This window comes from Anabrus simplex, chromosome 1 (assembly GCF_040414725.1).
Source record: "Anabrus simplex isolate iqAnaSimp1 chromosome 1, ASM4041472v1, whole genome shotgun sequence".
Lineage (NCBI taxonomy): Eukaryota > Metazoa > Arthropoda > Insecta > Orthoptera > Tettigoniidae > Anabrus > Anabrus simplex.
Window position 1 is genome coordinate 718,367,898 of NC_090265.1, and position 26,013 is coordinate 718,393,910.

General features: G+C 38.7%; 1 protein-coding gene across 1 annotated transcript in view; it reads left to right on the plus strand.

Moving 5' to 3' along the window:
* Positions 1 to 26,013, plus strand: part of LOC136856801 (condensin-2 complex subunit D3) — a 180,910-nt gene that overhangs the window by 75,561 nt on the left and 79,336 nt on the right. Inside the window, exon 8 of the mRNA XM_067134918.2 lies at positions 14,984 to 15,170. Within this exon, the coding sequence (XP_066991019.2) occupies positions 14,984 to 15,170 (187 nt within the window). The remainder of the gene's footprint in view (positions 1 to 14,983; positions 15,171 to 26,013) is intronic.

The window sequence follows — 26,013 nt, forward strand, 5'->3', positions numbered from 1 at the left end:
TTATATCTCAAAACTGAAGGTAATAGACGTGAACATTGGTGTTTGGAATCTCCTTTAAACATAAAGAAACACGCCTTCTTTTAATTTTTTGGGACCGAGCTCGATAGCTGCAGTCGCTTAAGTGCAGCCAGTATCCAGTAATCGGAAGATAGTGGGTGTGGGGGGGGTAAATAAACTTAACGGCGATGGGGTGTAAGAGAAGGTGAGACCAATTGATTTTACTGTTCATAATGTACTTATAAGGAGGCTCCGTTGCTCAGGCGGCAGCGCGCCTGCCTCTCACAGCTGGGTTCCGTGGTTCAAATCCCGGTCACTCCATGTGACATTCGTGCTGGACAAAACGGAGGATACTCCGGTTTTCCCTGTCATCATTCATTCCAGCAACACTGTCCAATATTTCATTTGTCATTCATCGATCATTGCCCCAGAGGAGTGCTTCGGCAGCCGGGACAGTTCCTACTGTCGCCGCTAGATGGGGCTTTATTCATTCCATTCCTGACCCTGTTGAATGACTGGAAACAGGCTGTATATTTTCATTGTACTTATTCTGATCATAAACCGATCATTTTTAATCTTTCCTGGGTTCGTTTTCAACAGCTATCTTTTCCTTCGGAGAACGTTCTTAGATTACAATAGATTCTCCTGGCATATAAATACAATTTTAAACACATTTGAAATAAACGATAGGAATGAGATTGACCGTCATATTGTTCACCTCTATAATAAGGTCAATAATGCACGGAAGTATGTCATTCGTATCGCCAGAAATCCCGCACACTTGCCTATGCACGACAATGGTGCTGGTCACATTGTCAACAATTTACCGCCAAGCAGCAGTCTTGCATTTTGCTGTGGGGTCCAGAACATCTATAATAATAGTAATAATAATAATAATGTTCTGGACCGTCGTCAAATGTGCGGACCGCGCTGGAAACGGGACCTGGACGGGTAATGACTAAGAATGCAGTCTGGCCGCGGGTTCAGTACTGCCAAGGCACCCAAGACAACACCACGCCGGATCTCCTGAAGGATTTGATCCATCTTAAAAATGCTTATAGGAAAAGATGGCAAAGATTTAGGGACCCAACTGACTGGGTGGAATACCTAGACCTAGCCCGGGAAGTATGAAATCGATTGCTGGAAAGAAAAATTGAAAATGGGAGGAAACTTGCCGTAATCTATTAGAAAACGAGTCAGATCACGAATTTTGGTGGATTCTCGCAGAAAACGAGTCAGATCGCGAATTTCGGCGGATTACATATCTAAAACAATAAGCATTCAATTATAAATTTCAGTATAATATCGTAGCGAAGCACGGGTATCTTGCTAGTTATGTAATATATTAATCTGTGCATTTGTTAAGTAATGGCATCTAAGTGCATGATTGATTCACATGTGTGGAGAATGAGTTCATACTATTTTCAGAAGGCTTAGCAGAGACCGATCATCTCATTTGCATACTTTCTGTAAGGGAATAGAGATGTTCATTTTAGCCTTGTAGCCTCATATAGCAACAGTCGGATTTTGAGACAATAAGTGTTATAATATATACCTCCTGTATTGTGCAAGACATGTAGAATAAGCAGTTTGACCAATTGTATCTCCTGATTTTCGTATCAAAATCTCCTGATTTTTGGTTTGTCAAAGTTGGCAGGTATGATACAGTTAATGGAATGCTTTCCATACCGATCAACATACTGCTCTTCATGAACATGGGGTGCATCAATGTTCACCAAAGTTCCATCAACACAGCCCACAACTTCACGCATTTGAGCTATATTATAGAAGTCTTGTGCTATTTGTTCAGTATCTCTCGGATGCAACAAAGAATTTGAGGAATTTTATATCATTTATTGCAGCTAGCACAGAATGTATTGATTTACAGACCGAAGATTTTGCCTTCCCATGCATATGTGCAATACCATGGTACTTACCACTGTTTCCTAGCCAATGTAGTGTTGTTAGTAACTGTTGTTTAGCAGAGAGAGATTTATTTCTGTTCGTACGATGTTTGTTTGTGGTTTTTTTCTTTTTTGCTAGTGGCTTTACGTCGTGCCGACACAGATAGGTCTTATGGCGACTATGGGATAGGAAAGGCCTAGGAGTTGGAAGGAAGCAGCCGTGGCCTTAATTAAGGTACAGCCCCAGCATTTGCCTGGTGTGAAAATGGGAAACCACAGTAAACCATCTTCAGGGCTGCCGACAGTGGGATTCGAACCCACTATCTCCCGGATGCAAGCTCACAGCCGCGCGCCCCTAACCAACTCGCCCGGTATGTACGATATTCTAACATATGCCCAATATCCATCAAAAGTTCTTCCACATGTATTGTGCTTGTAAAGTTCAAATACAGTGTTAAACTGGAAGTTTATTCTTTCCCTATACAGACGATAGTTTTCATTATCATCACTATCACTACTGCTTGACCACATATTTACCAAAATGTATCTGAAATAAGTATATTTAAATAGCACTAGTAGGTGCATATATTATTGTCCCTTCACTGGTAGAGAATACTTCCCAATTCACTATTAAGTTACAAGTACTAGTACTTTCGTGGAACACACCCGTAAAATTTCACTGGTAGTTTGTAAGTACGGAGTAGTAAAGTACAACTGTAGAAAATTCTTTTGTGGAACAGAAATTCTGGTATTTGTACAATTTACTAGAGAATTTACTTGTAAATTACAAGACCATACTTTTGTGGAATAGGCCCCTGATAATCTTCTCCAGTGCAATGTTGAATAGAAGAGGAGATAGTGCATCCCTTTGTATCAGACCAGTTTTATTCTGGAAGGAACTTGATTTTCTTCCCTTGAGCAAAACACAGCTAACATTACCATCCATACACAGTTTGCACATTTTATGGGAAAGCCAAACTCCATCATGATGTGCCCTTCTCTATTGACTGAATCATATGCCTTGAAGAAATCTATAAAGAGATAATGAGCCGACTCCTTGTGTTCCCTCTCCATGGCGCAACAGCCTCGAAGGACCATGGCCTGCCAAGCGACCGCTGCCCAGCCCGAAGTCCTACAGATTATGAGGTGTTGTGTGGTCAGCACGACGGATCCTCTCGGCCATTATTCTTGGCTTTCTAGACCAGGGATGCTGTCTCACAGTCAGATAGCTCCTCAATTTTAATCACGTAGACTGAATGGACCTCGAACTAGCCCTCAGATGCAAGTAAAAATCCCTGACCTGGCCGGGAATCAAACCCGGGGCCTCCGGGTAAGAGTAGATGTGCCACCTATTATGATTCAATCGTAATAATTACGAATTACCCATCACAATTACGCCTTTATGAATCACGCACCACAAATTATGATTTTTTGTTGATTTTTAAATCTAAGTATATGAAGTGTTCAAAAGGATACACAAAGAATGCCATTACAGCTTGAATTTTCAGAATATTATTTTCATATTTCTCAGTAATAATTTTACCCCTTTCCTGTCCCTCGTTTAAGAATATTTCGAGTTGTCACGCGGTGAACGCAGTGTGCTTCCAGTACCAGAAAAACAGGCACATGTGATTTGGTATATCTTGCGGAGTTGTTGTCTGTTCGTAACATGATCAGACTTCAATGTATGTATGTATGCGAGTTCATTCATCTTTGTTTTGGCGGCAGAGTGGTGACAAACTTCGTTTCATTGTGGATACTGTGTGCATGACTGTTGAAGAAGTATTTATTGTAATTTTGGTTGCCAAATTTACATATATTGCTCTTCTAGAATATATGCTAATTGTGTGTTACAAAATGCATACCTGCCAACCCTTCCGATTTACCCGGAAACCTTCTGGTTTTTAACTCGTCTTCTGATTTTCCGATTTATTTTTACTTCTTCCGATTTTTTACTACTATAACCTCTAGTACGGCCAATACTCTTCCTCTAGGATAAAGGATAAATTCTTACGTGCTTGTGCAAATTTATGAAACTTCATTTTCAAGCGTATTTATTTGAGTGTTTCGTCCGTCGCCTTTGTGTATCTTATTTCCTGCTCACCACAGCAGCGTGTGCGCTTGATACAACTGGGGATTCGGGGCGGTGATCGTCCTGCAAGCAAGAGGAGCGCACGCTAACGACTCAGTTAATCGGGATGAAGGAATGAGTCTGTTATTGTGTTGTTCGCGCGCTGTTAACATAGTTTCTGTGCGTAATTTAGTCGGAGTTGTATGCCACGTGTTTTTTCTTGCATTTCTATGCTTTCACCCTCTGTCAAAGTCATATGTTAATAATGTATGGGACGTATTGAATTGTTTTGTATGTGGTAGTTTTGCGTATTTAAGTGCATAATTTTAATGAGTTGATGTTTTTAAGGGGTTTGTGTCGGTGACAGTTTCTGGCATTTTCTTTTCTGGTTATGGCCAAAAAATATGACAAACGTTATCTCCAAGTGTTCAGAGATACCTATAAATTTCCGTTCATTTTACTGTCTGATAAAGGAAACTACTGTATTTTCTAGCAATTTTTTTTTTTTTTTGCTTAAAGTCACACCAACACAGATAGGTCTTATGGCGACGATGGGACCGGAAAGGCCTAGGAATGGGAAGTAAGCGGTCGTGGCCCTAATTAAGGTACAGCCCCAGCATTTGCCTGGTGTGGAAATGGGAAACCACGGAAAACCATCTTCAAGGCTGCCGACAGTGGGATTCGAACCCACTATCTCCCGGATGTGAGCTCACAGCTGCGCGCCTCCAACCGCACGGCTAACTCACCCGGTTCTCTCGTAATTAACGCCCTTGCATAATTTACGCATCCCAATATTTTTGGGCCCAAAGTGGAGAAAAAGAAATGTTCATGTATTTGACGCACCCACAACTTCGAACATCCATCACTCAGCTCCGGATGCGTTTCAAAATAAAGATGTCAACTATTCAAGTAGCAGGCTTCCTATTGCGAAAGCCGGCATTCCAAACACAGGGCAACGTGCTGTTATTAGCCGTCAGGAAATCCCACTGCACTAGTTTTACGAGTGTTTCGGGTTATGATCTCAAAATTGTTTGTCATTCCAGAATATTGGAGTAATACTGCATCATACAAACTCGCGGTGATCAGTTACGCCGAAACATACGGGAATAGACGTGGTCACGGAATAGGGCAGCGGGCAGCAAGTAGTCAGCGGTAACAGAAGTGCACTTCAAGCGGCCAAAAAGTCTCGCAAAGCATTTTGCGGACCAAAAGGCAGCAAGTTTCCTCAAGTAGAGGATTATCTGCTTAAATATATGATTTTGTTACGCAATGTTGGATAAGCCGTTTCTCACAAAATGCTGTATTCTAAAGAAAGAGAAATAGCCCCGCCACATGGAATCAGTGTCTCGGATTTGAAAGTTAGCCGAGGCTTGATTAATTTTATGAAGGGAAATGGACTTTCTCTTCGACGAAGAACAACATTATGCCAAAAAAATAACGAAATGATTTCAACCATTTTCATCGCTTTGTGATTGAGAAGCGTAAAGTGAAGGAATATTTGATCTCCCTTATAGAAACCGCAGGTCAGACGCCAATCAGTTTCCATATGCCATAGATTCGAACATTCGATAAGAAAGGAACATACAGTGTTATCGTACGCGCTTCCGGAAGCAAAAAACAACGATGAACCGGTACAGCAATGCTTTCTGTAACAGCTGATGGCAGAAAGCTTGCACCTTACATTGTTCTAAAATGAAAAACAATGCCTAAAGCAAAATTTCCGCAAGTGATCCACGTTCGTATTCAAGGAAAAGGATAGATGGGACACGTCACTCGTACAAGATTGGATACGAACAGTTTGGGGTAATGTAACAGAGTCCCTCCTTCAATGCCCGGTCCTTCTGTTGTTGGACACTTTTCTTTTTGTGCCGGTATGTCAGTCAGGTCGTATTGTCAGCTCGGAATGAGAAGAATATTTTCTAATGTCGGTACTTCAAACCCACGTGTCTGACTTACATGATGTACCCTATTTGACTTTTCAGAAAAAATATCACGCCGGAATTTTACGCCAAATGACGTTAACCGCAAATGAGTTGAACCAATTGTGTTTATATTATATTTGATTTATCTTTTAAATGTAAATGAATTGTAAGTAATTTGTAAATATCTGAATTCCTTGAATAATTTACGCATCCAAAGTTTTCGCCTGTATTTTTCGTAAAGAAAAGTGTGTTAATTACGCATGAAAATACGGTATTATGCATTTTGTTGTGTGTGGCGGTGTTACATAAATATTATTATTCGTATGTGTCATAAATGGGAGTGATTAGGTACATTTTCTTGTAAGTTTTTTAGTTTAAGATTTTAAATTTAATGGTCAATTCACATTGTAATTGTAGATATGTATGCCTTTTATCCTGACCTTTTTTTCACGTAGACTGTGGTGGAATATATGTGATGAAATCCAAGAATTAAAAAAATCTTCCTATTTTTTGTTTCTAAAAGTCGACAGGTATGAAAATGCGAAAGGTTTGAAATAATGAAGCGATTTCTTGTGCAGGAAAATATGTGTGGTGACGTTACTGTGATTAGTGACGCTAGTAATAAACCAAAAATAGTTCAAAACTTTAGGGAGGAATACTCGAAAGAATGGCTCTGTTTACTGCGTTCCTCAAAATCTCATTCACACGTGTTTTGTAGTGTGTGTAGCCGCGATTTTCAATTGCTTATGGTGAGGAAGAACAGGACTGAGTTCCGTGCTAATATGAACACCGAACTGTTAAGTGCTCTGTTAGTGCAGAGGATGCACATGATATCAAAAGGAAAAGTATGTCACCAGTGTACGTTTGCCAAACAACAACTACAAGCTTCTTTACGTCCCTGGAAAACTCTGTAGAATTTGTGGATTACAATCACTTCTTCACCGCTTTGCATGTACGAGTATATAATGTTGACTCTTAATGATAGACTGCAGTTTGCGCAGCTTACGCTCAAGTATTAGTCCGACTTGGGGATCATTAGATCAAGGGTCTAGGCCCAATCAACACAAGTCTTTCTCAGCGGTAACAAATAAGCGGAGCGCACACGAACATATATGAGATACTGGTCACTGTTCAGAATTTACATTTATCTCATGCGCGGGTCTCGAGCAAACATTACTCTATTAACAATGTTGTTATATCCGCGGTACCAAACAGCACTTGGTCTTTCAGTTGTACTCGAATTATAATCTTAGGATATAATAATTATCCTGTAAAAGTTTGGCTCGAGATAATATATTAAATATCAACGCGCACATAGTGTGTAACCGTTTTCAGTCAGTACAAAGAACTTTCACCACTCGCGCACAACGTGCAGTTCTTGCCAAGTACTACAGAAGAATGGAGCGCGCTTTCCCCACCACGGGTCTTTAAATAAACTCAGTCCCTTTGTGGCAGCAGGTGAATCCCTGGCAAACATTGGAGGCTGTCAGTAACGGCCCAGTGTCTTTCCATTCAAATAAAAATTACTACGGTCTTTAAATAAACTCAGTCCCTTTGTGGCAGCAGGTGAATCCCCGGCAAACTTTGGAGGCTGTTAGTAACGGACTCTGGTTCGGCCCAATGTCTTTCCATTCAAATAAAAATTACTCTGAGAGTGCACAAGTAGCCGTTGTTTTCAATATGAGTGAATGATAAATCTATATGCAAGTGTTATGCAGTTTGGACCTGTGGAATTTTAGCTTAGTGGCGAAATTTGCTATGTAAATGCTGAGATCGCTGTCCAGTGAAGTCGAAGTTGGTCATCCTGAAGTGCTGTTGTGGGGTTCCTTTCATTCAAATATAATCTCCCCCAAGCTCGAGTCTATTGAACTTAAAAGTTGGAAGGGGGTTGGCATGCTTAGTTACCAAGGCATCGACTCGCTTTGAATTCAACCAGCTCGGTGTTTACTGGAAAAATACAAGGTGTGCCTCGCCTATATCGGTGTTTAACGGACACTCATAATACATCGTACCCACCTCTATGCATATGATTAAATTATGTCCACAGTGTTATTATATTACTTATTGAGGCATCCTGGGGATGGCTCATTACTATCGTACATATCATTGAAAAATCAATAAATAACACACAATTCAATCATATATTCAAAGACTGGCATATAAAGAGTGTATGGTTCTTACTTGCTAAAGTAACAGGTGATCTGCACTGCATATCTGAGTGATGGTTGAAGGATCATTTCTTTTGTTGAGTACTGTAGTTGCTGTCCTTAACAGCTTGTAGTTGCTGTTTGGTTAACGTATACTGGTGACATGCTTTTCCTTTTGATATCATGTGCATCCTCTGCACTAACAGAGCACTTAACAGTTTGGGTCTTGTTCTTCCTCACCATGAGCAACTGAAAAATCGCGGCTACACACGTGTGAATGAGATTTTGAGGAATACGAGGAATACAGTAAACAAGGGCCATTCTTTCAAGTATTCCACCCTAAATTTTTGAACTATTTTTGGTTTATTACTAGCGTCACTAATCACGGTAACGTCACCACACATATTTTCCTGCACAAGAAATCGCTTCATTATTTCAAATCTTTCGCATTTTTTAACACAAAATTAGCATATATTCTAGAAGAGCAATATATGTAAATTTGGCAACCAAAATTGCAGTAAATACTTCTTCAACAGTCATGCACACAGTTTCCATAATGAAACAGAGTTTGACACCACTCTGCCGCCAAAACAAAGATGAAAGAACTCACATACTTGCATGGAAGTCTATTATTACTGAGAAATATGAAAATAATATTCTGAGAATTCAAACTGTAATGGCATTACTTCTGTATCCTTTTGAACACTTCATACTCTTAGATTTAAAAATTAACAAAAAATCGTAATTTGTGGTGCGTGATTCGTAAAGGCTTAGAACTCATGCTGGACTGGGTTAAAACTGTGTGAGCTAGAAGACCTGGTGCACTACTGCTTATTTTAGATAGGTTCTAAAAGACCGCTTACGTTGATTTTACGAGTGGATGATGAGCGGCTAGCAGCAATTGTCGTGTGCTGGAAATTTTAGGCATCCATCCTTTGACTTGTTATGCTCGTGGGCAATGAAGAGTTGGTACCTAATACCAACTGAACTAGTCTCCAAGAGCTTCAAAAAGAGTTCAATTTCAAATGCACTAGACGGATCCGAAGATGACGTAGTGTTGCAGAGTGACGAAGAATCTGATGCTGGTATGAGTAATGGCAAGGACGGCGCATCAGATACCAAACCGATTAGCGACTTCGAGTAAATTGTTTACCGGGATTTCCATTTTTCTCAATAACGCAATCATTTTTTGCTAGTGTAATATTTTAACTTTAATGCTCCGGTTAATGACAATTAACGTAATAAGTTCATTTTTATTTTCGGATTTGAGAAACATTCACCGAAATAAATTATTAACTTTGATTTGGACAATTTTAATTACTTTGATGTATATGTGCAATTATTACATGCACCATAAACTTGTATAAAATACAACTTAGTTATACATTACTTTTTCAGTAATACAAATACTGGTATTAAAATATTCTTCATGTAATGGTTGCACCCTACTATTTTTTCCAAAATTTTGCGGCAAAGTGCAACGATTGTGCAGTGAAATGCAGTACAAGTAAAAATTACTTTTGTAAAAAGTAACGATTACAAGTGAAAATTTCTAAGAATGTAATCATTACAAGTAATTCGATTACTTTTACTCGATTACTTCCCAACTCTGCCTGTAAGTAAGCGTTGCCACTGGGATATCTCCCAGTTACAGTGTTAGTGTTATACTCCGCACGGCCTTACTTCTAAATTGAAGTTTCGCAAAACAAATGAGCATCGCCTTTCCTCTGTTGCCAGCGCGCTACGCCCGCGAGGACAGCTGATGCAATATGACCGCGGTAAACAGCCCTTGTAAAATGTAATACCGTACTCAGAAAAACTAATGAATATGGATTGAAAACAAATTCACAAAAACTACACTTACTAACAACATCTGACACTAATAAGAGAATATATTAATAAGAATAAATGAGAATGAGGAAATAAAACATCACTCACCGCTAATGGCTGGCACAGAAAGGAGGTTATGGCCTACAAAGGGAACACTCCACTGATCTCAGTCACTAGAACCCTCCAGCAATATGAAAAACACACTAATTACTGAAGGAAAATGCAAAAGATCGCGAAGCATACCAAATACCATACACGCTGAGTGAGATAGGTTGCCTTGTCTTGATCATTTGATGGGCTTTGCGTGAGATAGGTTAACCACGTGGCGAATGTAAATATTAGAGTTGGCAACTGGGTTTCGAGATCTGCTCTGCCGATATAAATCGATATGAATGGCAGATTGGGATTGGTTGGATGCCTATGCTTCAGTGCATAATCACCAGACGGAGCCAAAATCTGCCAAAACGTCAATTTAGAAGTAGAGCCGTGCGGAGTATAGTATTAATAATAATAATAATAATAATAATAATAATAATAATAATAATAATAATAATCATCATCATCATCATCATATGCCCTCAGTTACCATGTTGCAGACATTTGACGCCATTTAGGTTGTCTCTGCATCAGTTACAACATTCCATTGTACTCTGTCACCGGGCGAGTTGGCCATGCGGTTAGGGGCGCAGCTGTGAGATTGCTTCCAGGAGATAGTGGGTTCGAACCCCACTGTCGGCAGCTCTGTAGATGGTTTTCCGTTTTCACACTAGGCAAATGCTGGGGCTGCACCTTAATTAAGGCCATGGCCGCTTCCTTCCCTCTCCTACGCCTTCTCCATCCCATCGTCGCCATAAGACCTGTCTGTGTCGGTGCGACATAAAGCAAATAGTAAAAAAAAAAAAAAAAAAAAAAAATACTGTACCAGGCTGCAGAGAAACAAGACCTCTGTTGGGTTCTCTATAGCTGAGTTTTAATTAACTTTTTCAGATAAACACATGTTGGGCGAGTTTGAATGTGCAATTATGGGGTTCGAAATCTGGTTGATCCACAAGCTAGTAGCACCCTATAGCCTTGCTTGGAACATGCGAGCCCCTCGGGGAAGGTATATTACATGATATATCCCTTTCTTTTGTTATTAATTTTCCATTGTTCGAAATTACATTTGAACTGCTCTAACTCGGTGTTCTATGAAGTAGTGTATGTTCTGTTATGTGCAGTACTCTGTCACAGAGGCATTAAACAGTGAGAAGGAGCAAAAGGTGTCTGATTTTGTTTTGTTATACAGTAAATTTCTGATTATCGGTTTGGGTCATGTAGCAGTCAGCTTGCTTTCGCTTGATAGTGGGCTCGAACCTTACTGTCGGGAGCCCTCAAGATGGTTTTCTGTGGTCTCCTATTTTCTCACCAGGCAAATTCTATACCTTAATTTAGGCCATGATCATTTCCTTCCCACTCCTAGCCCTTTCCTATCCCATTGTCACCGTAAGACCTATCTCTGTCGGTGTGACGTAAAGCAAATTGTAATGACTATTGGTTTGCAGGTTATTCATATGTCCTTTTTTTAAAGGGTAAAAAGGTATAAAAATTAATAAAATGTACAGTAGTGAACATTATTTTTTCCCGCTTTTAAAATAGGCTTTCATTAAATTGAATTGCTAACAGATGTGGCTGTTATGAGAGCAATAAGTCCAACTGTACTGTACTGTCAAGCGAAAGAGTACTGTATCCATTGTTATCAGTCTAGCTTTTCTGAAGAAGTTGTGAAGATTTCTGTTGTTACTGTATTCAGTCTGTCTGCCTTTGCTGGCAAGGTTAGTATTTACAGTGCATCATGTCTTCTGGTATGGGCGAAAACGACGATGTTATCCACATTGATGTGTCTCAGTCTTGTCCTTGGCTTTGACATTATCAAAGTGACTGAGGTATTGAGCGATGCTAGTAATGCCATTCCTTATGTAGCCAGTCGCTGCTATGAATGGTTTTAAAATATTCCTCCCAGAGTTGGTTGGTGCATGCATTTCTGCGGGCTTGGCAGACGGATATGTCATAACAACTACTGGCTCAGTGAGGAAAGCAATGGGAAACAATACTCCGGGCGGCTTTACTTCTAAATTGACGTTTCGCAAAACAAAAGGGCATCACCTTACCTCTGTTGCAGGCATGCTACTACCACCAGAACAGCTGATGCAATACGACCGCGGTAAACAGCCGCCATAAAATATAACACTGTACGTAGAAAAGCTAATGAATCAGGTTGAAAACAAATTCTCAAAAACTACACTTACTATACTTCACATTGCTTTACTTCTAAATTGACGTTTTGTCGATTTTGGCTCTGTTCGGTGGTTATGCGCTGAAGCATAGACATCCAACCAAACCAAGCTGCCATTCATATTGACTTATGTCGGCAGAGTGCAATCTCGAAACCTAGTTGCCAACTCTAATATTTACATTCACCATGTCGTTAACCTATCTCACTCAGCGTGTATGGTGTTCGGTATGGTTCGCGATCTTTTGCATTATTCTTCAGTAATTTGTGTTTTTCATGTTAATCTCTCTCTCTAGTATAGTACAGTATAGCGTAGTTTACAGTTAACATAGCATTAGTTAGTAAAATACAGATTTAGTAGTTCAGTGTATAAAAATAGTTGTAGTTTTATTTATGTCCATGTATTGGTTAGTGTACTTTGTTCGTGCGTGTTTAGAATGCCTCAATGTAGTTCGGGAAAGACAAGTGCCAAGAAAGTGACTCTGATATCGGTGGAGTGTTCCCTTTGACAGCCATAACCTCCTTCCTGTGCCAGCCATTAGCGGTGAGTGATGAGTTATTTCCTAATTCTCTTTTATTCTTAATAATGTATTCTTTTTTTTAGTGTTAGATGTTGTTAGTATGTGTAGTTTTTGTGAATTTGTTTCCAGTCTCGATTCATTAGCTTTTCTGAATACTGCATTACATTTTACTAGGGCTGTGTACCGCGGTCATATTGCATCAGCTGTTTGCATGGCGGTAGTGTCCTGGCAACAGAAGTAAGGCAATGCTCATTTGTTTTGTGAAGTGTCAATTTAGAAGTAAAGCCGTGCGGAGTATAATAACACTAAAAAGAGGATATGTTATTAACAACAAAAGAGAATGAGGAAATAACACGCCACTCACCGCTAATGGCTGACGCAGGAAGGAGATTATGGCCTACAAAGGGAACACTCCACTGATCTCAGAGTTACTTTCTTGCCAATTGTCTTTCCTGAACTGCACTGAGACATGCTAAACACACACGAACTAAGTACATTAACCAACACACGGGCATAAATGAAACTACAGGTATACTGAACTACTAAACCTGTATTGTACTAACTTATGCTATGCTAAACTGTTAACTACGCTTATTTGTACTATGCTAGAGAGATAAAGACTAATATGAAAAACACTAATTACTGAAGAAAAATGCAAAAGATCGTGAACCGTACTGAATACCGCACACGCTGAGCGAGATAGATTAACCACAGGGTGAATTTAAATATTAGAGTTGGAAACTAGGTTTCAAGATTGCACTCTGCCAATATAAGTCGAAGTGCATGGCAGCTTGGGATTGGTTGGATGTCTATGCTTCGGCGCATAACCACCAGACAGAGCCAAAATGTCAATTTAGAAGTAAAGCAGTGCGGAGTATACCTCACTCCTCATTTCCCCGGTACACCTCTTCAGTGATGTCTAGGCCATCTATGACAGGTAAAAGTGGAGCTGTCAAGGATCCAACCAGCCTTCGGGCTGAGGACTGATTCAGTTCTATCTCGTCATAGGATCAGTGGTAGAGCGCCGCTCTCTGGATCCCTAGAAAGCAGGCTGAAACCCGGCTGAGGCAGTCAGATTTTATACTCCATATTGTGCAGTATCTGCATGTAAATGATCTCTGGCGACACATTTGATATTTACCCATGAAAATTAATTAAAAACTCAGCCATAGTTCACCCAAGAGAGATCCATTTTACTCTGTCATCTGGTACAATAAAATGGAACATCAAAATTGATGCAATGGTAGCCTAAATAGCACCAACTAAAAATGTCAGCAGATGGTTGCTGAACGCATAGATTACCTAAATCATCAGTACAGAAAAATGTAAAATAAAGTTTTGACATTAAAGTAAAAATTGGAAGTTATGGGGAAAAAAGAAGAAAAATTCAAGAAGGAAGAGTCGGCTGCCAAATTGATGGTTGATTGTAGAATGTCTGCAATTTTTAAGGAAAGGAAAGCTTGAGGATATTTTGTGGAACAGTGATATTGGTGAACCTTCAAAACATAACAGGTTTTAAAAATCTACAAAATCTACATTGGAAGAATTAGATGATAATAATCATATGGCCTCAGCTACCGTGTGCATACATTTCAATTCGATGCCATCTGGTTGTCTGCTTATCAATTTCGATGTTCCAGTTTACTCTCTTGGCCATCTATGGATGAGATATTTTTAATTAATTTTGTTGGGTGAACTCCAAATGTGTCACTAGAGATCTTTTATGCGCCAACATCTTACGACATGGAGTGTTGAATGAACACTTTTCCGCCCTTCGGAAATCCGACTACCTCTGCCAGGTTTAAACCCGCTATCTTGGTATCCGGAGGCCAGCACTCTACCACTGATCGACAGAGGCAGCTATGAATTAGATGACCTGCTTGTTCAGTTGTTCAAGTAAACCAGTACAGTGTGTGTGAAGAAATTCAACTTATTCCGTGGATTTTCATTGAATTGGATTGTCTGTGTATTTCAATAACTGGGAGTTTACTGCAGTTAGTTTAATTTGTGTTTGTAATTTGGTATAAATATGTCCATTTCACTTTTTTTTTTCCCCCAGCCTTTCACTGTTCTTGCTAAGCCAATCTACTTCTTGGTTTATGTTAAGTTGGGCATTATAAGCTGAAGAAAACTTGTTTCTTAGGACTCTTACAACTGGAGCTGATGCTGTCGTCCGTGGTATTTAGGGCTGTTGTGCCACATCCTTACTGCAGCCTTGACAATGCCTGCTTTGCACCCAGGGCATGGCACAACAACCCGAAGTAGCGCAGACAACAGCATAAAGAAAGCTTGTTTGGTTTACGTGTGTAAAATATGTTCCAGCTGTGTGAGGCATACATCAACCAGCACTCCCCCGTAGAGAAGATGGTTGTGTCAGTCAACATGGAGCAGTACACTAAGGCATTGGTGCTTCTCGGAGATGTTGTCCAGGTGTGTCCTGGACATATCAAGTTGCGCACAGTGGAAAATATCCTCTATATTTTCATGACTGAGAAGCAGTGTCATCCTCGTAAGTACTCTCTCTCCTGCACGTTTTGGGTACAAGTGGTGCAACTATTGGCTCAGGCGAGTTCTAGGACTATTGAGGCACCGTACAGCACTGATTTAGTGAAGAGATGAAAGGACTATACAAATGGTTTAAAGTGATATGTAATTTAGGGCATCAATAACTTAGAGGTATTCACAATTACGGTGTTGTGTCAAGGAGCAATTATGAAATGTTATGCCTCTGTCTTATGGCAACATGGTGCTAGGGCACAGCCAGGTTCAAAACCTGGCTCCCTCACGACTGTTTTTATCTTCAATTATTATAATGTTTGCTCCTTATTATGTTTATTTTCGTTTCAAGATCAATACTCTTAACCCCTTAAGCAGGGAGCTCGGTACACACCATTTCACCCCCAGGTGGGGAGCGTTTTCCCTGATTGAAGAAAATATTTAATTACCTGATTAAAAACAATCTTAGACTAAAATGAACTATTGAAGGGCCCGAAGAGAAATATTTACTTGAATATAATGTATTTAATTGTTGAAAAATCCTGTTATTTCAATTTTTCAATACTTAGTGCAAGAACGTACTAAGTGCTTTCACTCTGTGATATCGAGGTTGCTTATTCCTAATAGCAAAGCTCTGGTTTTCGTTTATACAGTAACATTTACCTGAATATTTTAAGCAGTTTACTAACAATCCCTGCCTGGAAATAAATGTTTCTGTTTATGTAAATTATAGCTTTACAAAGTTTACATGTACATAAAAGTTTTACAATAGAATAAATTATAATACTCACAAAATTTTCTGTTATGTTGGTCAGCGCTTTTGAGGGATCAAGTTTATATACCTACAATTCATAAATGACACACATGGAATATATTGCTCTACACTACAGGTAATATTTACAGTATTTACAGTCTGCGCCGTGTTATGCCTGTTACAGCTGTTCATTATGATATACACGGAAACGGATCATTTTATATAAACTGTCTCGGCTTCGCATAATTTGTATTTTTCCATTCCAAAACGCTATCATTTTCTTGGTATGGATGGATGGTTCACCTCAATTGACAATTTGCCATCCAAAAATTTTGCCAACAGATGGACAAATACTGGATTTATCTTGTACATTTTGGGAGGAATTTGTCCATTATTCACCTCATTGTCAGAGATATGTAAAATGCTGAGGAGGAAAATCTAATAATAATGATAATAATATTATTGGCTTTACGTCCCACTAACTACTTTAACGGCTTTCAGAAATGCTGGGGTGCCAAAATTTAGTCCCACAGAAGTTCTTTTGCATGCTAGTAAATCTACTGACAAGAGGCTGACGAATTTGAATACCTTCAAATACCACCATCTGAGCCAGAATCAAACCTGCCGAGTTGGGGTCAGAAGGCCGTCCAGTACCTCAACCGTCTGGACAACTCAGCCCGGCGAGAAAAAAAATCTCTTCTGTGTTATCAGCTCATAGAAAATAGGCGTATATGAACAATTCATTGCGAGAAATATAGCGTCCTAATTTAGGTTTCTGTACAATCCCCTATGGCAACAATATGGTCATAAGAATCTTTATTTCGTCCTTATTTTTTCTGACCCGGTCTTAATCTCGACTACTTCGTTTCATCTTACTAAACTGGATTTTATGTGCGATTTCATGTTGGGCATCATTTGTCTGTTTAGCTATGTTCTGGCATATCTTGTCATCGAAAAATAATTAAAATATTTTAGTCGGTTTTGTTTTTCCTAAGAACTCTCCCTTGACATCACGATGGAATTTGGGATCAAAACGGGACCTTCTTTGTCCATTTTCAGTATAAGATGACGAAGAACTAGCACTGGTTGGATTGTAATCAGTATTATTGTCATCACTGTCATGATCGCTACTTGAACTGGAGTTAAAATTGAAATAATAAATAAAGAGGTTCAACCTATTCAATACAAAAGAATAAGAAATGCAGTGATTACATTCTCATGACTAAAAGGAATTAACAGCCCCCAAAGTTCGAGGAAGATAATTTACTGGCCATGATAAATGAAATGTTGGAATTTAGTGGGGAGATTAGTGATTATAGTAAAGTAAGTTCTACCAAAGGGGAATTCATGACAGGAACTTACCAGAATGTAATCACTGTATTTCTTATTCTAATTTTAACTGTGATACTTTTCAATACGGAACAATTAAATTTTTATCTTTAAACTTGAACTGGAATCGAACACGTGTTGTCTTTTTTGCAACTACTGAATATTCGTATCAGCTGGGCCCGAACCCTGTACATTCAAGCCTGCAGTACTTATTCCTGGTAAGTTCCTGTCACGAATTCCCCTTTGGTAGAACTTACTTTACTATGATCACTAATCTCCCCACTAAATTCCAACATTTCATTTATCATGGCCAGTAAATTATCTTCCTCTAACTTTGGGGGCTGGTAATTCCTTTCAGTCATTTTAGCAGAAAAATTCTAAGAAAAAAGATCAAATAGAATCTTGATTTTTGCAGTTTGGACGGAAATGATGAATTGTGCCTGTTTTATGGATGCGTACGATAATAAATATTGTGTAACTCTCGGTAAACACACACTCCAATCGTGAAGGAAGAACACAAGACGGGGGATAATAAATCAGGCCACAGTTCTAAAATGTCATCAGAGAGGTCTGTTCAGTATCATAATCTCTAGAAATCCCTCCTACAGCAATATTATTGCATCCAAGGGACGATTAGGCGATGAGCTAAAGCTTCAGTGCTAGGCTATTGGGCTTTAGGTCGTTCTTGCCCGGATGTAAGTTGCGTTCTTTATGATGCAACTCGTGGATGACACATTGGTATTGGAAGAACATAATTGAAAAAATTCTCATCCAGAATACGCTGCTGAAAAAGAAAAAAAAACCCTGCAGGCAACTGAGAAAAATAAATAATTTGAATCGGCGGATATATCCGCGTTCCCTGCCGAGCAAGCGACTTGTAGCTGCAGATCTCGCCGCATCACACACCAATATGTCTACAGTATAAAATACACATGTATGTAGTTATCAAACGACCGTTTCTTCTTAAGTAACATAAAAGCTTTTGCAGTCTGTCAAACCCACAAGTTTAATATAATATATAACACTATATAACATACTTGCAAAAAATACACAATATTAAACAAAGAATGACATTTTTTTACTTCAAGAACATCCTCAAATTCTATCAAATCACTTTAAATCATGCACATATATGTTTACAATATTGTTTACGTTGCACAAACTTGTCAATGATTGAGAGTTTGGTGATAAAATGAACAAGTATTAACAGATAATGATTGTATTAGTATTTAACCGTCACTCTATAAACTTACTGAAATGTTTCTGTGCTTATCTAAGCTGCTAAAGTGTAGTATGTTACCTTCAGTCACTGTTTCCGGACTGTGGACATGAAGGGGTGCTACTAGTGCCTTAAGGTAAGAAAGACCCTTCTTGGGGCGAAAAAAAAAACAGAAAAATTCTTTTTGGGCGCTTTTATTTGTTTACAATATAGAGAACAAGAATTGGTTTAAAAAAGTCAAAAAAATTATGAAAATAGACCATTTTATAACATTTAAATTACTATGCTACACCATGAAAGACAACGCCCACTTTTACAGAGATTTATGTTTTTGCGTATAACTTCTGAACTGTTATACATAGATTTCTGAACTAACTTCGGGTCTGCTCTGTTGAGCATAGACTTTGTGTTGGTAACCATGACAACTTCCGGTATTGCTTGTTTATGTTACGAGTGGTTACTAAACATCGTTGTAGTATTATAATCCTTGTGATTTTGCACAGACGTATTGAAGAATGGGTCGTTTGAAATCTTTTGGAAAGAGGAAGAATACGGGAAATCGACACATACGTAAACTTCCCGGTGTAAATAATGTTAGTTCATGTGAAAGTACAGATAGGCCTAGTTCCAATGTAGTGGAGGTTAAAAATGACATCGCCATATGCTTGCCATGTAGGGTTTCTGGATCTGAAATAGTCATTGGATCTCCCTCATGTTCATCAAAACAAAAACTGTTTCCCTAAGGGAGATGATTCATGGTGCAAATATAAAAGAAAAGACCAAAATAATAAGCACCGCGGGTTACCTCATGTTGTAGCTGAAGCTATAAAGCCAGTATATTGGGATTTGGCACACCCAGATCTTTAAAAAAGTGCCTGCATGGAAAACAACAGAACGTTAATGAAGCATTCAGTCATGTTCTGTGGTCCAGAGTTCCGAAAACAGTGTTTGTTGGTAATACTACACTCGAGTTTGGACTATGTGATGCTGTTATATCCTTCAACGATGGGAATATTGGTAGGGCTAAGGTGCTGCGGATGTTGAACATTCTCCGAGGGTACAATACACTGAACATCCTAATGGAGATGGATGACATTCGAATAAAGAAAGCAGACCGCATGGTGGAAGAAATGAGTAAAAGGGCCAGAAGACTGAACAGAAACCTTAAGAGGACTAAGGAGGACACAAATGATGCAAGTTATGGGGCAGGAATGTTCTAAGAATTGTCAGAGCTAACAAATCATAATGAGAAACTTCAACCTCATTTTTATCAGTTTAATATTTTTCACTACTTTGGTACCATTTATAAGAAAACTAATAAAGATAGGTCCATTAAATTTTGTTGGTGCATCAACATCATCCTGATTACCAGTAATAAGAAGGGATATGCCTTTAAATAAAATACAAAATGAAATATAAATATTTTTCGACATTATTTTAGTTTTAAAAATCGTACCTTAAGAAAAAAATCATACTGACGAAAGTATTTGGTTTCTTCCAATTATCCTTCTTATTATTGTAGACAATGCTCTAACTAGTAATCCTTGAAAATTTCAAGTGGCTAACCCAAACAGATTTTGAGTAAAGTGCACCGAAAGTTTGAAGATTTAACATGGGCGAGATAGGCAGGTCTTGCTTACCTTAAGTTGTCCAGTAGGGAATTGTTTTGTGTCTCATTGTATCTTTAGATAATTATAAGGTTCTTTAGTTGGTTCCTTATTATTATAGTCATTTTCAGTAATGTTCCAGTACTTGTTTAGCTGAGAAGTTTAAAAAGTTGTATTACTATTATGTAATTCCATTGCTGTACAGAACTTGTAGATGTATTTTTATCACATGACAAAGAGCCTTCGTTACGCTACATGACATTACTTTTATGGCAAACATCGATATATGAACAAATAGATTAGATACAGTGCAGCTGGTACAGACGGTATTGAAAGAGAGGATCTACGAGTCCCTGTCTACTGTAGATTCAAAGAATTTTGATATTAAATACGAGGCGAGGATAGATCAGATTTAAATGAGACTTTGTGTTCTGAGCATATAATGTTGAAGAGAGTGAGCAGCGACTTCTGCAAGATATGGGTGGGGATGGCGGGTGGTTTGCCTTCGCAGACCCATACGTGTGGCACTACGTAAGACTGCGCGTCATCATCAGGTTTCATACTTATGAAGGCATGAAACTACTGGAAATTTTGCGGAGACTGAAAGCACAGTTCAGTGATCACTTTCTAGACCTTGTGTGTTTGCTTGGCATAAGGAGTTCAACAAAAGCCTTGATCAGGTTGAAGATGTCAGCCATGATCGTCATCCGCGGACTAGCATTAGAAGAGAACATTAATGCCATTTGTGATCTCGTTGAAGGCGACCGACATTTCATGATTTCCAAAATTGTTTCTCAGGTCTGATTAAGTTATGGGAGCTATGAAGCCATCATCACAAAGGAACTAGGCTACCATAAATTGTGCTCCTGGTAGGTCCTTTGACTTTTGACTGAAAAATATGAGATGAATCGTTTGCAGGTTAGTGAAGGGCACTCACCAAGGTTTGCACATGAAAGGGATGATGCATGTTTGAATCACATTGTTACCTACAATGAGACTGTACGTCCATGTGAAAATAAGCCAGTAAGGAGTGGTGAAAGCAGGACAAGGCATCTCCAGTGAAAGCCAAGACTAGACTGTCAGCTAGCAAGGTGCTTGCAATTGTAATTTTTTGACTGGCATCACGTTTTGTATATTGATTTGTTGCATGTTTGCCGCACCATCACTGCAGTGTATTACAGTGACCTTTTGAGTGAGGCTAGACTTGCTTATCGCTGCAAACAACACTACTAAACAACACAAAAAGTCTTTTTTTGCTTTTTCAATCAATCACAATTTAGGGCAGTGGCAAATTCCCTATCTATTATTTTCCTAGCTTTTTCTTAAATTATTGCAAAGAAATTGGAAATTTATTGAACATATCCCTTGGTAAGTTATTCCAATTCCTAACTTGCCTTCCTATAAATTAATATTTGCCCCAATTTGCCCTCTGGAATTCCAATGTTATCTTCATATTGTGCCCTTTCCTACTATTAAAGACACCACACAATCTTATTCGTCTACTAATGTCATTCCACGCCATCTCTTCGCTGACAGCTCGGAACATACCACTGAGTTGAGCAGCTTGTCTCCTTTCTCCCAAGTCTTTCCAGTCCAAACTTTGAAAATTTTTGTAACACTACTCTTTTGTCAGAAATTACCCAGAACAAATTGAGCTGCTTTTCTTTGGATTTCTTCTAGTTCTTGAATCAAGTAATCCTGGTGAGTGCCCCATACTCTAGTTGGGGTCTTACCAGAGACTTATATGGCCTCTCCTTTACATCCTTACTATAACCCCTAAATACCCTAATAGCCATGTGCATAGACTATATCCTTTATTTACAATCCCATTTCTGTGATTACCCCAATGAAGATCTTTCCTTATATCAACTCCTAGGTGCTTACAATGATCCCCAAAAGGAACTTTCAACCCATCAATGCAATAATTAAAACTGAGAGGACTTTCCTATTTGTGAAACAACCTGACTTTTAACCCCGTTTATCATCCTACCATTGCCTACTGTCCATCTCACAACATTATTAAGTTAATTTTGCAGTTTCTCACAAACTTATAATTTATTACTCTATACTGAATAACATCATCCGCTAAAAGCCTTATCTCTGATTACACTTCTTTACTCGTATCATTTATATATACATAAGAAAGCTCACAAACCTGTTACGATGTTGTAATAGGCGGAGAGGTGTTATAGACGTTGATTCCAATAGGGAATCTGAAATATTTTTTTCCGAATAAATTTTATAATACCAATATAAATGATCTGTGGTGCATCCCAGATGGTGGATAGGGTACTCACCGGTATACCGGCAGACTTGAGCGAAATAAAATAGCTCTCGCGGGCCACACACACACTTCACAACCTCATTAATCACCAATTCATATCTCACCAATCACCTTTCTAGATCACATCTAGAATCGTAAACCCTGACCTCGGTCAGAAATGTTTTGATCGTAATGATCAGACAATCAGCCAATCATGAAAATTCTTCTAACGAATTAATCCACCGGTTCGGACATACAACATCGCCAATCCGAGCAAAGGCACCATTCGGATACGGTGGGGTTTTCACGTAGAAGAGCAAGGCGAGTCTGGAAGCCCAAAGGAGCATGCAGCCGCCACAAACTAAGAGAATGCTTAAATTCAACAAGCCTGGGAAATTTTCTAATTTTGCCACACTCAACATAAACTCCCTAATAAAACTTGGCAAGATGAAACATTTAACTGATATAATGGGTCAACATAAAATTTTAATAACAGCTCTTCACGAACTTAGGAATACGGATCAAGATCCAATAGAATCTGCAGGATATCGCCTTTACAGTTGCCCTTCAGGAAGAAGAGTACTGAAGAATGTTTCCCCAATTGGGTATGGGATTCCTAATCCATAACAGTATAATAGACTCAGTCAAGGACTTCTCACAAGAATGGCAACATTAACAATTAAAGTGAGGAATAAAACTTATACTCTGATAAATGTCCATGCCCCAACAAATGACAAAAATGCCAAGGAAAAAGAAGAAACTGACAAATTTTGGGAAGAACTGGAAATCTACATCCCTGATGTAAACATTAAACCCTTGCTTGGAGATTGCAGTGCAAAAATAGGGCAAGAAAGAAAATATCATACAGTAGTGGGAAGATGGCCAGCTCATAAAATCACAAACCAAAATGGGCAAAGATTAAATGAACTCTGTAAAGACCATGGACTTATTCTGGAAACCACAAGATTTAAGAGACAACCACACAAATTAATGACTTGAAAATGTCCTAATGTAAATTTGGGGGACTTTCAAATTGACCCTGTAGCCATAGATAGAGATTACTACAAAGAAGTTTACAAAGTGAAAGTCCTAAGTTAACACCTAAACGGAGACATAAAACAATCTCAGTCCACTAGTTATAATACCCTGTTTTCTTGAATAATTAACGCCATTGCATAATTTATGCATCCCAATATTTTTGGGTGCAAAGTGGAGAAAAAGAAATGTTCCCGTATTTGACACCCACTTGTTCGAACATCAATCATGCAGCTTCGGATGCGTTTCGAAATAAAGATTTCAGCTACTCGAGTAGCAACCTTCGTATTGCAAAACCGGGAATTCCAAATACTGGGCAACATGCTGTTATCAACCGGTAGGAAATGCCACTGCGCTAGTTCAGTGAGTGAATCAGCGCAGAAGTGGCTAGTGACACACTATTCCAGTCTTACAAACAAACATATTTTACGAGTGTTTTGGGTGCGGTACATGTACTTTCTGTGATCTGAAAACTGTTTATTAATCTACATTGAGCAAGTATTCGAGTAATATGGCATCGTATAAACATGCAGTGATCAGTTACGCTGAAACATACGGGAATAGGGCAGCAGGCCGCAAGTATTCAGTTTCCGAATGTAACATGCGCTGCTGGCGGAAACAAAGATGCTCTTCAAGCAAACAGCAAGTCTCCAAAACATTTTGCGAACCAAAAAGTGGGAAGTAGAGAAGGATCTACTTAAATATGTGATTTCGTTACGCACCGATGGATAGCCGTTTCTCACAAAATGCTGTATTTTAAAAGACTAGAAATACCTGCTCCACGTGGAATCAGTGTATTGGATTTTAAGGTTAGATGATTAATTAGGCTGAGAGAAATGGGCTCTCTCTTCGACGAAGAACAACATTATGACAAGGAATGCCAAATTATTTCAACCAAAAAGTAATTGATTTTCACCCCTTTGTGATTGAGAAGTGTAAAGTTAAGGAATATTTGCTCTCCCAAATAGGAAATGCAGATCAGACGCAAATAAGTTTCGACATGCCACAATGTCGAACAATCGATACAAAAGGGACATCGAGTGTTATTGTACGCAGTACGGGAAGCAAAAAACAATGATGCACTGTAATGCTTGCTGTAACAGCTGATGGCAGAAAGCTTGCATCTAAAGCGAAAAAAAATGCCGAAAGTAAAATTTTTGCGAGGGATCCATGTTCATATCCAGGAAAAATGGTGGATGGACACGTCATTCGTACAAGATTGGATATGAACGTTTTGGGGATATCGAGCAGGGTCCCTCCTTCGATGCCTGGTCCTTCTCGTAATAGACAGTTTTTGTGGCCACCTGACGGAAGACACTAAGAATTTATTCAAAACCATGAAAACCAATTTGGCTGTGATTCCTGGTGGACTTCAACCCTTGGACTTTCGATAAATAAACCATTTAAGGACAATGTGCGAAAACTCTATCAGAGCTCTATGACGGAAAGTGTGTACGAACTTACTCCAACAGGCAACATTCGGAAACCACCTGTGGAACTCCTTTTTGAGCAGATATTGCGTGCTTGGGCCAGATATCAGAACCAATATCAGATATGTTGATGACACATTAGTAATCTTAAATGAAGAATCAACCAACGCAGCCTCTACAGTACTTCTTCTCAACTACATTGACTCTAACATTAAATTCACCCTTGAATCAGAACACAACAAAATTCTAAATTTTCTAGATTTAACTATAACTAGATATCCTTCTTCTTTAACTTACAAAATTTTCAGAAAACCAACCCAAACAGCAACCACAATACGGCAAGATTCTTCACATCCTCAAGCACATAAACGTGCTACTTATAACAGCCTAATTTTTCGTGCCTTCAACACCCCTATGTCTAAAAAAGATTTAAATAACGAATTGAACACCATCTGTAATATCGCTAAATTTAATGGCTTTAACAACTCTTTCATAAACCGTATCATCAACAAATTCAAACACCGTCCTAAAACTACGTTATCAAAAGACAAAACAAAACCCACTGCATTTTCTACTTTCACTTTCACTCAAGATGCTTATAAAATAACTGATGTTCTTAAAAAACACAACATGAAAATTTCTTTTAGAACCAATAACAGAAATCTTGATATATTACACAACTCTAAAGCACTAAATAAATCTAATGCTTTTTCTAAATCTGGAGTATACAGATTCAAATGTAACAACTGCAGCTCCTCATACATCGGACAAACTGGCCGCAACTTTAACATCAGATACTCCGAACATATCAATGCCATTAACTACAACAGATTCTCCACTATAGGACAACACATACAAGACTCCAAGCATAATTTCACTAATATTGAAAAAGATATAAAAATACTTAAAATCTTTAACAAAGGCCCCCTCCTAAACACTACTGAAGATTGTTTTATTCACCTTGACCAATACTTCAACCCTAATTTCAATTTAAGCGACATTTCTGAAAAACCAAATATCCTATTTGACTTCCTAATTCTTCTTCTCAAAAATTCTAAATTTCTAAACCCGAATTCCATTTTCCATGCCTTACAAACTTCCTACTCACATTTTCTACCTCCTAACCCACCCTAAACTACTCCTCCTTTATTTCCCTATTTTATCCTTTCCCATCATCTTTTAACTTCAAATTCTTTTAATCTTCTCTTATCTACTAATC